This window comes from Psittacula echo (genome assembly GCF_963264785.1).
Source record: "Psittacula echo genome assembly, chromosome: 2".
NCBI classification, from domain to species: domain Eukaryota; kingdom Metazoa; phylum Chordata; class Aves; order Psittaciformes; family Psittacidae; genus Psittacula; species Psittacula echo.
The window spans coordinates 97,720,000-97,733,901 of record NC_137737.1 but is presented as its reverse complement, the minus strand read 5'-3'; the positions used below and the strand labels follow the sequence as shown (position 1 = coordinate 97,733,901).

Sequence of the window (13,902 nt, the reverse complement as noted above, 5' to 3'; positions counted from 1 at the left end):
ATTCAAGGTACACATTTCCCTGATAGGAGGTTACCGGTGAAACCTCAATTCAGTTATGGGGTGTGTGGGTGTTCCACATACATCTATGTAATGAGAATGGCAGACATTAAGATCTTGAGACAAAGTGGTTACCTAGAGCAAAAAGAGGAAGCCAGTTATGATGGTAAAGACTGGAGAAGCAGCATTGTACAGTTGTCGTTCAACTGGCAGACAAACACAAAAAGAAATTGAGAAAATGGCTGGATTGTAGTAGTGTTAAACAGGCAGCACTGTTCTAATCCCATTCACCTGAGGTTCATGTTTCTCTGACTCCGGAGCTGGAGTGTTCTGTACTGCGTTTCACATGTGGTTTTAATTCAGCTCTCTTACCCAGATGTTTTCGTTTCAGCTTTTAGAAAAATGTGAGAAGCAGGTTAAATATGGTACAGAGGCTCTTCTGTTTATTATGTGATTCGTGAGTTTATTTCTGAAACCTGCAGTCATGTATCCTGACACCCTGTAATGTTTTACTTCAAATAAAGTGACAGCCCTGTGGGTAATCATCGCACTGTTGAACATGTAATAGAGACAAAATTCTCCTGCGTGAATTAAAATTTTCTCTGTCTCATTTTAATCCTCACACAGTGAAGTAAAGCTAACAGTGGCTTCTTTCCTGTCTGACCGAGTGGTAGATGAAATCCTGGATGCACTTTCCCATTGCCATCACAAACTGGTGAGTATTTGCATGGTTGATAGCTGAATATGCTGGGTATTTTAACAATGCCATTGACATTTATAACTTGTTCAGTTTCCCCCAGCACAGCTCTATTTTGAAATTGGTCTTATTTTCATTGGCATCACTGACATAATTTGAAATATGATTGTGGGGCTCTTGCCTCCTTGCTTTAAGGAACATATAGCCTTGGGAAAGGCTGCATTATATATTTGTCCTATTATCTTTTGCACTATTGTCAGATCTAAAACTAGAAATGCCATCAGGATGCATCATTGAGTCATTAGTTACACACAGTGCCAGTACTTGTCCTGGTGAGATGATAAGAGTTGGTTGCTCATGAAATGAGAGGTAAAATTTCATTCTTTAGAGAAGGGACTGCTGAGATTGTGTTCTCTGAACAAGTACTTCTTGAGGCTACCTCAGAAAAATAGGTATAAAGTTGGAAGAGAAAAGAGTAGAAACATAGCAAAGGAAACACTGTTTTGTTATTTGAAGGTGCTTAGCAGTCTGAAGGCACAATTGTTTATTATAAAGGTGGTTGCTTCACCAAAAGTAGGAAGAAATAAACAGCTGTGTACCTACAGAAAAACATTTCTACTTCTAATGTAAGTAAATTACATTAAAGGGCCTTTGTAAGGAATATCCAGTGTTTTTTTTTAAAGAAGCCATCGGGTGGTAATGGTGGTCATCCTCCTGGTTGAAATTGCTCTTCATTTCTAATTGAAACTTGTCTGGCTTCAGCTTGCAGTCGTGGATTTTTTCAGATGCTTTTCACCACAGCATAAGGGAACCATATATATTTCTCTTTATTTCTTCTCTGTGGAAATCCTCATACACAGAAAACAAATCACTCTTTCTCCCCTCCCCCCTCTTAAAAATTAAAAAAATTAAAGGACTGGGTTATTTGCGGGTGTGTCTTCGTGATACAGAGCAGCATTGTGTAAAGATACCACCTCTGGTCTCAGGAGCTATGCAGCAGCAGCAGCCTGCTCTCTGAGTGGCCACGTTAATGAGCTGCAGTTAGTCCTGGAGCAGGCTCAGCTGGCATGAGCAGTGGGCTGTCTCTGTCCAGTGTTATTGCACAATGTGGTCATGCCCCGACTCTTGCACAGTAAGTCATTTTCTCCAGACTTTGAGTCACTTCAGTAAGAATCCACTGCACTTTCTCCAGCTGTGTAAAAGCCTCTTTTAAAGCTATGGTCCCAGAACCAGACAGACTATTCCAATATTTTAACCAACACTATATATAGAAATGAAACTCTTTTTTCTCCTGATACTCTTTACTCTTCATATTTACATAGCCAAGAAGGTAAGAGTGCCTTCCTTTTGTCAGTGTTTCAGTGGTACCTCATTTTCAAAACTAGGGTTTGCTCCCTCCCAGTAATGGTTTACTGGATGCTTGACACTTGCTGCTTTTCAGGATTGTGTCCATAGCTAGTTGCCAGTGCTCTTAGTTCCTAAGGAATGATTGTCTGTATGTTTTATTTGAGTTGATTTACTTTGTGATCCATTTTGGCCTGCGTTAGTAACATGTCCTCTTCACTGTTTAACTGTCCTGTGTTTCTGTTAGCTGCAGATTATTTCAGATAGTATAGTACTATTGAAAACACTGAAGAGTAGGATTCTCAAAAGATGCTGGTAGAGGAACTCCTATCTAAATTGTCAGTGTTAATCTTCAACTGACAGCTGTGAGAGCTGGCAGCTAGTTCTTAATGCAAGAAAGAGTAAATGCACTGATGGAGTTCTGTGCCAGCTCCTGAAAGTGAAGTGTCATATACTAATACTTCAGCCACGTACAATTATCTGTGTATGTTGCATTGGCACAGCAGTGTTTGATGTGAATTTGAAAAGTAAACCATATTCAGCAGTACCCGAGTTTGCTAATGATGATGATTAGCATTAATTATTATTTGAGCCCTTTTATTGTGATTAAAGATAAATCCATAAGAGCTCTCCAGTTGTTTTTCCTGTAGAGTAGACATTAGTCTAAGTGAGCTATAATTGTCTCAGGTCATCTGTTTACTCTTTTTGCTGGTTAACAAACTGCAATCCACTGGTTGTCCAGAGTTGTGCTAGTGTTAAGCAGTGGACTACAGCTCTCCCTAGCTGCCTCTGAAAGTTTCTGTGATCAACTGATTTGGGCCAGCTGATCTTCAAATACTTGCTTTTAACTGATGTTATTTAATGTTTTCTTTTGTTAGCAACAGAACTAGGAAATAGTTCATCATTTTCCTGACGTGGTTTATATAGCATTCTCTGTGCTCTTAGTAACAGTTCTTGCTATGCAGCTCTAAGAATGGATTTCATTATTGTTAGAGTATTTCCTCTCTGATACTTAAAAAAAAAAAAAAAAAAACTTATCCCTTAGATCTATCAGTAAACTTTTTTTTTGCTTTTTTATGGTAGCCCTCACCTAACTCTTCAGGGAAACAGAAGTGAGGTATTTAACAAAGCTCTCCTGTGTTTTGAATAGCAGATGAGAACAGTTTGGCCACCTAACAATTATGAAAATTGTATTTGCTGAAATTGTACCGGTCTTTGTGTTATTTAATTAAAAAAAAAAAAAAAAAACAACAAACCCACAACAAAACAAACCACAAATAAAAAAAACCCTCAACAAACAAACAGACAAAATTGTCCTGGACAAAGCTTCTCTTCCAGGCCTTTGTTTTCTTTGTAATAAAGACAGAATAAATGCTGAGGATGTCCCATAATACTATTATAAGTCAAAAGTGGGAGGTCTTTTTATCTGATCTTTTTCGTTTTCCTAGTAAAATGTTCCCCCTTCCCTCTTAGAATGCGTGATGGAAGGGGTTCCATCCAAAAAAAAACAGAAACCAAAACGAACCCTGTGTGAAGGTTCACACACACAACTGAGCTTTGCTTTTGTAATTGGCCTTTTAGGATCTGTGAATACTCAAGTTCTGTAAGCTTTCTGGTTGGGTTTGGTTTGCCTTTTTTAATAGCTTGATTGATGTGCTCCTGTCTTTATCCTTGCCTTCAGGCTGACCATTTGACCAGACGTGGCAAACCACTTCCACAGCAGGAATCACTGGAAATTGAGTTAGCTGAAGAAAAACCAACTAAACGCTCTGTCATCACAGTTGAAGAATTAACAGAGATAGAACGTTTGGAGGACCTGGACACCTGTATGGTAAGACACATTCCTCTGCCCATTCAGTTAAGCATGCAAATATTGGAAAAAAATGCTTTTCAACATGTTATTTGGCAATTTCATGATATCAGGAAACTGAAGTTAGGAATTGGCTTATAGAAAAAATAAATGTTAGCTTGTGAACATTGAGTTGCATGTTGCTGTTCAGCAAAGGAAAAGCTTTTCCCTTCATTTCTCCTTTTCTGATACCTATTCAAGGGCCTTTCCCTTGTCTACATTGCTGCAATCAAGCTTAATACACTAAAACCTCTCTCACTGGCCACAGTTTCATAGAGGTTTCAGTTGCAGGAATAAATTGGACCATGCTGTCCTTTGACAACGCGAATCCATGTCTTCATTCTGCTTGACGTGGATTTCTCTGAGCCATGACAAAAAATGCTTCTGCCTGGAGGTTATAATACCAGCCTTGAACAGAAGTTGGCTTCTTTAAAAGTGGCTTTTGTATGTATGGAAGAAGTCTTAAAACCTTGAGACTGGGCTGCAAGTGGTCCTGGAAGGCAAGCTTTTCAAAAGTAATAGATTTAAGAGTGTGAGATTCAGTAAATATGCTGAACATAAATCACTGAAGTATCTTATAACATTCTTAAAAATTTAAAAAACTTTTATTAGAAAGATTACTCTGTGCCATATAATGATTCTTTGAGATGTAAATCCACAGAATTACAAATTAATGAGTTTCTAACTGTTTCCAACCTCAAATCCTCCTCCACCCAGCTCACTCTGTTGAGGAACTCTACTGCAGACAGGAACTTCAGGAGGCACGTCTCTATTACAAATTAGTCAGTGTAATAGCTGGTGTCTGCTGCAAGGGATGGGCTTTCTCTTCTGCCTTCTTACCTCTCCCAGGAAGCTAAACTGGCATAAAAATGGGTTATCTCTTTTTGTAGAAGCTTTATTGATTCAATTCCCTGAGTAGACTTACTGTAAAGTCAGACAAGTACAGCTCGAGAGAAGAAACAGCAGGGCTGCTCCTTTCTGCAGCAGCTATCTTTTGTTCTTGCGTAACCGTATAAAACAAAAGCACACGTTCATTGGAAATACCAGATTAAATATCGTTCTCTCTCCCTTCCAAATCTCCTTCTTCACCAAGATTTGATTTGGCGAAGTATTTGTCCGAACATCACAAATCACTTTGAGGTGTGTATTGCTGATGGCATCATCAGGCTCATCACTGGTACTATGAAGTTCCAGAAGCGTTCTGTAGCCAGTGTTCAGTAGTCATTTTTAGCCTTAAGTCATATAGGAGAGAGACTTCCCAGTAAAATGTGTGGCATCTGAACCCTGCACCTCTAAGTTTGTTTTTACATGCTGGCTTCATTTATAGAAAAATAAGCTAACTGCTCACTTTGACACCCCACTCTCCCCCTTGAAATTATTTTTGCAGTCTGTTAAGAATAATAATTCTTTGAGAATGTCTTTATCTTGTGTCACCATGGATATATGAAAGGATCCTATCTCTGTGCTGTTATCTTTCACTTTGGTTATATTAAAATAATGGAAATGTGGTGATGCTTACACTCTGTAAAAGATGCATTAGATGCTAACGGTGCTTATCTTCAGAAAGGTTTATATCTGTCTTCATTCAGTTCTTTCACCCTCATCTTGCGCAGAGATTCAAATACCTTTGTGACACAGATTCTCATCAGTATATAATTTCTGAAGAGAATGAAGCATAAAATAAATACAAGGCAGTAATCTTAGTGCTAAAGAATCCATTCATTAAGAACTGTGATCCATTTTTAAGAGCTGCTTTTTGCATCCTGGCTGAAAGTGATATTGGTTGCTGTTGTAAAAAAATATATGGATAGCCCCAAGAGGCAGAGTAATCCAGGGATTTTTACTGAGCTAGTGTTCTCTGAGTTTTTTGCAACTAAAAGCATCTTAAGAATGGATTTCATGTGTCTTTAGGGTGGAGTTAGAAATTCAAAGACAGCATTTTCCAAGTGACGTATTTTTGCTATGGGAAAATCCTATGGATTTCAGATACTGTCTTGGAAAAATTAAGAGGATTTGTGGCAGATGTAAGTGTCATACAGATATTTGCATGGAAATAAGGATCCTTCTGAAAGGGGCATCAATGAATGCTCTGTGAGCTGCTTAGTGCAGGAAACAGATATGTTGCTGAAAGATTTTACTAGAAAGAGAAGCATATGGTTTTATGAACTATAATTATTTTTAATCTTAGATGAGATACAGCTATGTAGATCCCACTTCCAAAATGGCTTTAGTCCAGAACACTGCCTTGTTTGGCCTTTGGAAATTCCTAAGCATTACAAAGTGTGATGATAAAACAAATCTTAGTCTTGTGAGTAGATGATGCACCTGGCTGACTGTTCTTTTCTGCAAACCTCAAACATGAAACCTTGGTGGTGTGCGTGTTTGGGAATCTATCTCTTAACTGCCAAAAAAATATGGAACGTGGGATGGGGCTGATCAGGTTGCTAGGATGCCAGGAAAAACTTGCCTATTCTAAACCTTGGCTATCGATTTGCTCCAGCTAGTTGTCAAGTTGTCTGGGGAAGAAGAGATTTTTGTCTTACAGGAGAGGCACTGAGCTTGGACCATCATTTTGGAGTAGCTATTTTTTTTCCATTTGCAAAATTGGATTCATTTTTCAAACCCATTATCTTCAGCAAGCTGGTTCTCTTCGTTCTTGTTTTCTTCAGCAAGTGATCAAGGACTAGTGTTCTAGCTGAGGCAAGGTATACGACAGCATGTTGTTATTTACCAACCTCCCTTGAAGGTGTATTTGAACAATGTGGGGAAAAATGGATCCCAGTTCAGTTTTGATTCTGTGGGTACAGGTAGATTATACAGCATTATAGCTAGGTGAATGACTATGAATGAGGTAGATGTATTTGTAATAAAATGCTTATGAGCTATTTGGTCTTATACGCAGATTGAAAGGGGAAGGCAGAAAGGTTTGTTTATAAAACTTGGACTGGCAACACGGGGATCTGAATCTGGTGCTGGTGATAGAGCAAACAAACAGGCATTTATGCGTTCCACAGCTTGCCCACCTATTCTGAAGCTGGGTGCAGAGTAGCTGTGGCTTGGAGGATTTCCGAGTCAGAGTAGAGAGTTGCCATCCATCCACTTCATAGTGTGATATGTATAAACAACACAGATGAAACAGAATGAACTATCATAAATGGGCCCATTAAATGCAGCCGTGAAAAAAAAAAAGAGACTTTAAAATGTTATTTCTAGTATTTTTTTTGTTGTGGGAATTAGGACTTAACTACACACCAAGTGTGCAGTTAAAGCTTATTAGCTTTAACTACAGATATGATTCTCATCCAGCCTTTAACGGTGGCCTAAGAGCCCATAATATGAAAGGTTTGTCAGTCATACCAGAATTTGCTAGTCTGTTAAATGAGCTCTGAAGAACGTTGGGAGCAATTGAGTGGTCCAGTGTAGGACACAATAGCTGGAACATTATGAACCCGAGAGTTGACACCTCCCTGAGCTGCCGTACAACACATTGATGCTTCCCTAATCTACAGCTTAGTTGGCTACGTTTAATTAGGGCTTCATTGATGGTAATAAGTCATTAGATGAAAGTTGTGTGCAAGTAAGATTGAAAGAAAAATCTTTATGCAGAAGATTACGTACTGTTCTCAGATTGAAGAGTCATGTCCTGATTTTCAGAGCTTAGACTCAATCGTGAATTAACTTCATCAAATAGAATGGTTTCTCTAAATTTTTTATGGCAAGTGTGACAAATTTTAAATTAATACATACATTTTAAAACTAACTTTGAATAAAGCATCTTTTTTACTGAGACTGACTATCATGTATCTTGGTATGTGTAATTGATTAGGTAGATACTAATTGATTTAATTTTGTGTAAAGTTGTACTTTATCCTGTCACAGCCGTTAGTTCTTTGCACGAGTAAGAGAGAGATATTAAATAGTGCTCAATTTCCCACCGAAAGGTAATGGAGCATCTTTGTTAGACTGTGTTTAACAATTATGTTCTAAGGCTTTTTTTTTTTTTTAATTAGCTGTTGGAATGTTTGTTTGGCTTTCAGAGTGCTAACAGGAGATCACAAGAGTAGAGTCGCTATTTAAATGAAAGTTCTAAGATAAATAGGTTTTTACTAGAAATCCATGTACTCATCATCTTTCAAATATCCATTTCAGCAGTATAATTTCATCACTGTAGGTAGGAACAAGCATACAGCTGCCGCAAGTATCATTTTTAGAGCAAAGCAGAAGTTATTTGCATTATGAAGAGGTATGGTAGGAAATTGTTTGAAACACATAAAGGAATTGTAGGTTGTAATACACCAGTCTGCGTATAAATCTTCTTTAAGGCCTTTCAGTGTCAGATTGAAATGCTTGGATGGTAAATTATGTGTTTGCAAAAATGCTTGTAGCTAGTAGAAAATGCCTGCCTGTGATGAATGCTGAATCTTGGCCATTTCTCATCTATTTCTAATTTTAGCCATAGAAATGGTTCACTTCAGTGCAGGAAAGTAGTTAGTTTTGTTTGGTGGTGTTTTTTTTTTTAATAGGCTATGAGCAATATATTAATGTTTTAGTCTTTATTGAACAACAGATTTCACTTGTACAGTGGAGAAGAAAATTTGCAGAAGCAGCAGAACGCTTGTAGATTGGTGGTGTATGTTTTTTTCCTGCGTATGTTCTAACTAGCCATTGTCAAAGATTTAGCAGATTAGTCCAGTACTGAGGTGAAAACTTAAGAACCCATGGGTTCTGAAAGACAAGGAGTGTGTGAACCTCAGTGAAAAGGGAGACATTTCCCTCACCACACCAGAATTGAATTTATTTTATATTTTAAATAAAACTCATAAAGTACCACCTGAAAGCTTTCTCTCCCCACTCCCTCATTCAAAACAAAATAGAATTAAAACAACAGAAACCCCTTCAGTTGTTTTCACTGGAGGAAGGAGAAAATCATGGTACACACTCATTTACATGTGCGCTGATACTCTAGGAAGTGAAAATAAAGCAGATATTCTCTGGTATGCCCTGAAGTGCTTCCACATCTGATTCTTGTTGCTATTTAGCTGCAGGAGAATTGTCTCAGGCACAGATAGTCAGCTTGTTGGATGAAAGACTAAACACCTACTGCAGTAAAACCCTAGTTCCTGTTGGATTCACTATGTTCTCTTGTGCTATAAATAAAGATCTAGCTCTGTGACTGGCTTAATCCAGCAAAAATCATTGTTCTTGCTGAAAAGAGCATTTCCACTCTCCCCTGTACACAGTTCACTCTTTCTTGCCTATACCCTCACACCTGTACTGGTGTTGTCACAGCCTCACTGTTAACTGAGTGTGGGAATTGGTTCAGCTGAAAATTAAGCTTTTTGTGGAGGATTTCTTTCCCAGGTTAGTTTACAGCCAGACTAGTCCCCTGGTTGAGTTCACAAAACAAATCCTGAGCGGCAAGAACAAGCAGGCAGGGATGAAGGCAAAGGCAGCAGCCCGGGTGAATGCTGGATTAAATTGATTGTGACACTTGAGTTTCTCTCTTGTATGCATTAGCAGAAATGGGCCTTTGATGTGTAGTAAATACAGCGCCCTGTGGGAAGCTAGGAATTGGCATTATGGTATGCAAGAGTATTCTTGGCTTCTGAAAAGGCTCCATCGCAGGCATATGAACAAATGTACTTCAGTGGGAGCCCAGTAATATTTCTGACTCACCCCAAACCAGGGCAGTTCATGAAAGTATCACCAGGAGGGGCACAGCACAGTGCCAGTGTGCTCCCTAAGCCCTTCCCTATGCATGCAGAGCTACAGCTGAGAAAAGTAAGAGATAAAGAGAGCCAGTGTGACAGTTTTGCCTAACCTGCAAATACCTTGTTTATTTGTAAGTTGTGTGTTTATATGTTAGCCTCACCATCAGTATTATAGCAATTTTAATTGTGAATATATGTTACCTATCTATTCCTGGATTCCTGTATATAGTTTTGCAGCATCCTCACTGCCCTTGGAGGTCCTTATCTGTGTGTGTTCAATGCCTGTTACATGTATAGACTACAAAGTGCAGTTGCTTTCAGGTTTATGAGGGTTACATATTCCCAGCTGAAACACTTTAAGAGAAATCTGGCTTTCAATGTCTTTGTCTTGGTCTCTGAGTGTAAGGAGGTGATGGATAATTGATATATAGTATGTTTTGCTTAAACCAACTGAGATTTCTTAGAGTTCAAAGCTGTCTCTGAAAATCTAGGGTACATTATTTGCACAATATGAAGGAAAGACTGTAATAAACTGCTTCTACTTAAAGCACTACATGCTACCTTAAGCACTACATGCTATCTTAAGAAAAAAAAGTAGTGTAAAATAGGAGACTGTTTTCTGCTTAGGTTAGAGCAAGAATTGTGAAATACAGCTGCTGAGTATTCTGTTTGCATGGTGGCATTTCTGTATCAGGAGCACGCTGCCATTCTCTTGATCCCCCACAATCAGATGGGGGAGAGAATCACAAAAAAAGGTAGAACTCTGGGTTGAGAGGGAGACAGTTTAATAGGATAGAAAAGGAAGGGGAAATAATGATAGAAGAATGTATAAGACATGTGATGCACAATGCAGTTGCTCACTACCCGCTGACCAATGCCCAGCCAGTCCCTGAGAAGTGGGTTGCCATCCCCCAGCCAGCTCCCCCCAGTTTTATTGTTCAGCACAACGCTGTATGGTGTGGAATATCTCTTTGGTCAGTTGGGGTCAGCTGTCCTGGCTGTATCCCCTCCTAGCTTCTTGTGATCCCCAGCCCACTCGCTGGTGAGGTGGTATGAAGAGCAGAAAAGTCCTTGACTTGGTGTAAGCGCTGCTCAGCAACAACTGAAATGTCAGTGTGTTATCAACATTATTCTCATCCTAAATCCAAACCACTGTAGCCGAGCACTGTACCAGCTACTAAGAAGAAAATTAATTCTATCCCAGCCAAAACCAGGATAATATCCATCCCTTATTCTATACCATCAATGTCATGCCCAGATCCTACACTTTCCAATACCTTCCAATTAATCACAACCATGTTTCCTGTCTTGATATCTACACAGATATCTTAGTCAATGGGCCATCCCTCTAAAATGTACATGAGCATCTACATGGCATACCTTCACCACCACGTTCTGCACTCTTGCCACAATGCAGTAGTCCAGATGGGTTTACCTCTGCACAGCCAGTTGCTCTGCTTCCATTGCTGCAACCACCCCTACACAGCATTTGTCACCATCCATGAGTCAGTATACATAGAGCACCATTCAGTTTTCTCAGTCAGCAATATCTATAGCTAGACTAAAGTAGTTACATTCTGTGTGGCAGTAGTTGCCTTACTGATTTTCTATCATTTTATTTCACATGTTATGAAAAAGCCACACTGAAAGGAGAGCTCAGTTACAAAGCACTCACTGAAACACTGATCTTGCTAGTTTAACTTCCCTGCAGTGGTTTTAAGAGGGAGTTTACTACTATGATGTTTGTCTGTGGTGAACAGAAAGGTCTTGAACATGTAGCTATGCAGTGTACAGTTAGTGCGAGCCCTGACTGCTCAGTCCCACCATTCACCACTGTTAGTAAGTATTTGAATACCTAGGCTGCAGGTAGAGTCACCCCATCAGACACCAGCAAGCTGTTGCAGGCTGTAGCTGGACACCCAGATGAGAGAGGTGACTATCCCTACCTGGTTCACTGCCAGTCAGCACTCATCCACAAAGCCAGCAGCAATGATCACTTACCTACTTCAGGTAAAGCTAGCAGGTTTTGAGGACAAAGACCCTTTACACAGTCTGGATCAGGGGGCATTTTGTCATCCCCTTTGCCAACAGAGCTGTGGAGTCAGTTGATGTTCAGAAGAAATGGATACAGAATTCGTCTTTCAACAGCCTCTGTTTGTAAGGACCTACTCACAAATTCCCACGTCAAATTAGCAAGAGCTCCTTTGGAGGAGCTGTTCCAAGATCTAGACTCTGTAATCTTTGACAGGAGGACAACCACAAACAGCAGGAGAATAACCTGAAATAGTGCTGTTTCTGTAACACACATCTGTCTGAAGCTATAATGCTTCTTGATTCAATTAATGTCTGGCAAGTTTACTATCTCAAGTGCTTGAGGAGTTTTCTATGTAGGTTGCATGGTCCTTTATACTGCTTTTTGGTTCTTGCAGTGTCTCAAATGAATAATTTGGCACAAGTTACTTATCTGTACTGTATGGGGGGGTCTTGTTTACTCTGAAATGTGGAGAGCCTGCTGAAAATAGCACATGCACGAGTCTGTCTTGTGCACTAAGTGCACTTTATGGTTCTCAGTTCACCCAGAAGAATAGGAGGCTTGTAATTTTTTGCTCTGCAAAATCAATACCTCATATTTCAGGGATAAAGCATAGTGTTCATAGGAAGAGGGGAGTGGAAGTCTGTGTTAGGGCAAGTGGATGAAGATTACCATTAAATTTTGCTATGTTTTGTCAAGGAAAAAGAGGTTAGGATGAGCTGGGCTACTTGAATAGGAATTCTAAGTAAATACATAAAATTAAGAATACATAGTGCCAAAAATGTAGAAGACAGCTTCTGAGTCATCAAATCTTATCCCTGCTATCACTGACAACTACATCACCCAATCCGATTCACAAATCTATCAAGGTTCCTCTCAAAACATCTCTCTCAGGTTAGAGGTAGATAGATTCTTCTATGTATTCAGGTCAGCTGAAGACTCATTGCAAAGTGGTGGGTGTATCTCTGCAGTAAGATCTTACTTCATGTGAGTAAAGATCAAATTACTGTGAATTTTTGAGGTCAGTAGTGACAGGATTGGAGTACTGATCTGAAACCAAAAGCCCTTGAACTAGTGAAAAAAAATCTTCAATGAGCACATGTTGAAGAAAAAGAAAAGGAATAAGCAAGATAGACAGAGTGATTGAAGTGTCAAGGTAGTTTCAGTCAAGGCTGATCAGAACCTCTTTTTCATCTTGTAAATCTTATACCAGGGGTGAGATCTGATGACCAATACCATGGTATTTAGATGCCCCAGGGGAAGTTTGTGTCCATACCCTCTGAGAAATGGCAGAATCCAGTGCCTTGTTACCAGCCAGCACTTGATTACACACTTGTGGGCAAGCAATCCTGCTTTGCAGAGTAGGCATCGTCCTTTTCTTTCATGATGTTGCTGTCCTTTCTAGACTCATGTGCTGCCTCATGCCTGTCTGGCCAAGCAGCATTATTTAAATCATGTATCACACTTAGGTGCTGGCACTCCATAGACCAACCTTTGACTTTTGCTATCCTCTCTTGAGTAATTATGATTAACCTCTTCTATTAGGTTGTTTTAGAGACGAAACTTAAATACTCTACTCAGGTATTTCTGTTTTCCATGCAGGGTCTTAGAATATTTTCTTGCTGCCTATCAAGATATTTTCTGGTTTTAATAGGGAAATATCTTGATATAGTAGTTCCTGACAGGACTTAAAGTTCAGAAGGTTGCAGGTTGGGGTTTTTTTGATGTTCACAAAGTCTTATGGGTATAAAGATTTGCTGTGCATGCTGGAAAGATGGCTGAAATAAACTTAAATGAGAAAAGAACAGAAGAGCAGCAGCTCAAGTACTGGGTTTTCTCCATCCAGGGTAAACTGTATCTGACTGACTGTGATGCATCTCCCTGTAGCATTTCTCCTTTGAAATGTCACTGCTTCAGTGCAAGCGATCCATCATCTGCCCCCAAAAAGTCTAATGATGGTGGGAAGATGACTAATTTTTTTTTCTTTGCTGGATTTCTACTTATCCTTCTGGTAGCTGTTCACTCCTGGTTGTTGGAAGGAAGCAGACATGCAGTTGGTTCTCAGTCCTGGGAAGCTCTAGGGCAGGCAGATACCACAGTCCCCATTCATAAAATCATAGAAGGGTTTAAGTTGAAAGGGACCTTTAAAGATCATCTGGTTTACCCCCTGCTTTGGGCAGGGACATCTTTCACTAAATCAGATTGCTTAAAGCCCTATCCCATGTGACTGAACACTTTCATTCATGACTACCTTGCCTCAAACTTGCTTTAA

At 39.5% G+C, this 13,902-nt stretch overlaps 1 protein-coding gene across 3 annotated transcripts in view; it reads left to right on the top strand.

The window, feature by feature from the left end:
* CARMIL1 (capping protein regulator and myosin 1 linker 1) overlaps positions 1-13,902 on the top strand; it is a 193,347-nt gene that overhangs the window by 148,764 nt on the left and 30,681 nt on the right. For all 3 annotated transcript variants that reach the window (XM_080639492.1, XM_080639491.1, XM_080639490.1), the window contains 2 exons: positions 625-712; positions 3,720-3,869. In XM_080639492.1, coding sequence (XP_080495618.1) covers positions 625-712; positions 3,720-3,869 — 238 coding nt within the window. The remainder of the gene's footprint in view (positions 1-624; positions 713-3,719; positions 3,870-13,902) is intronic.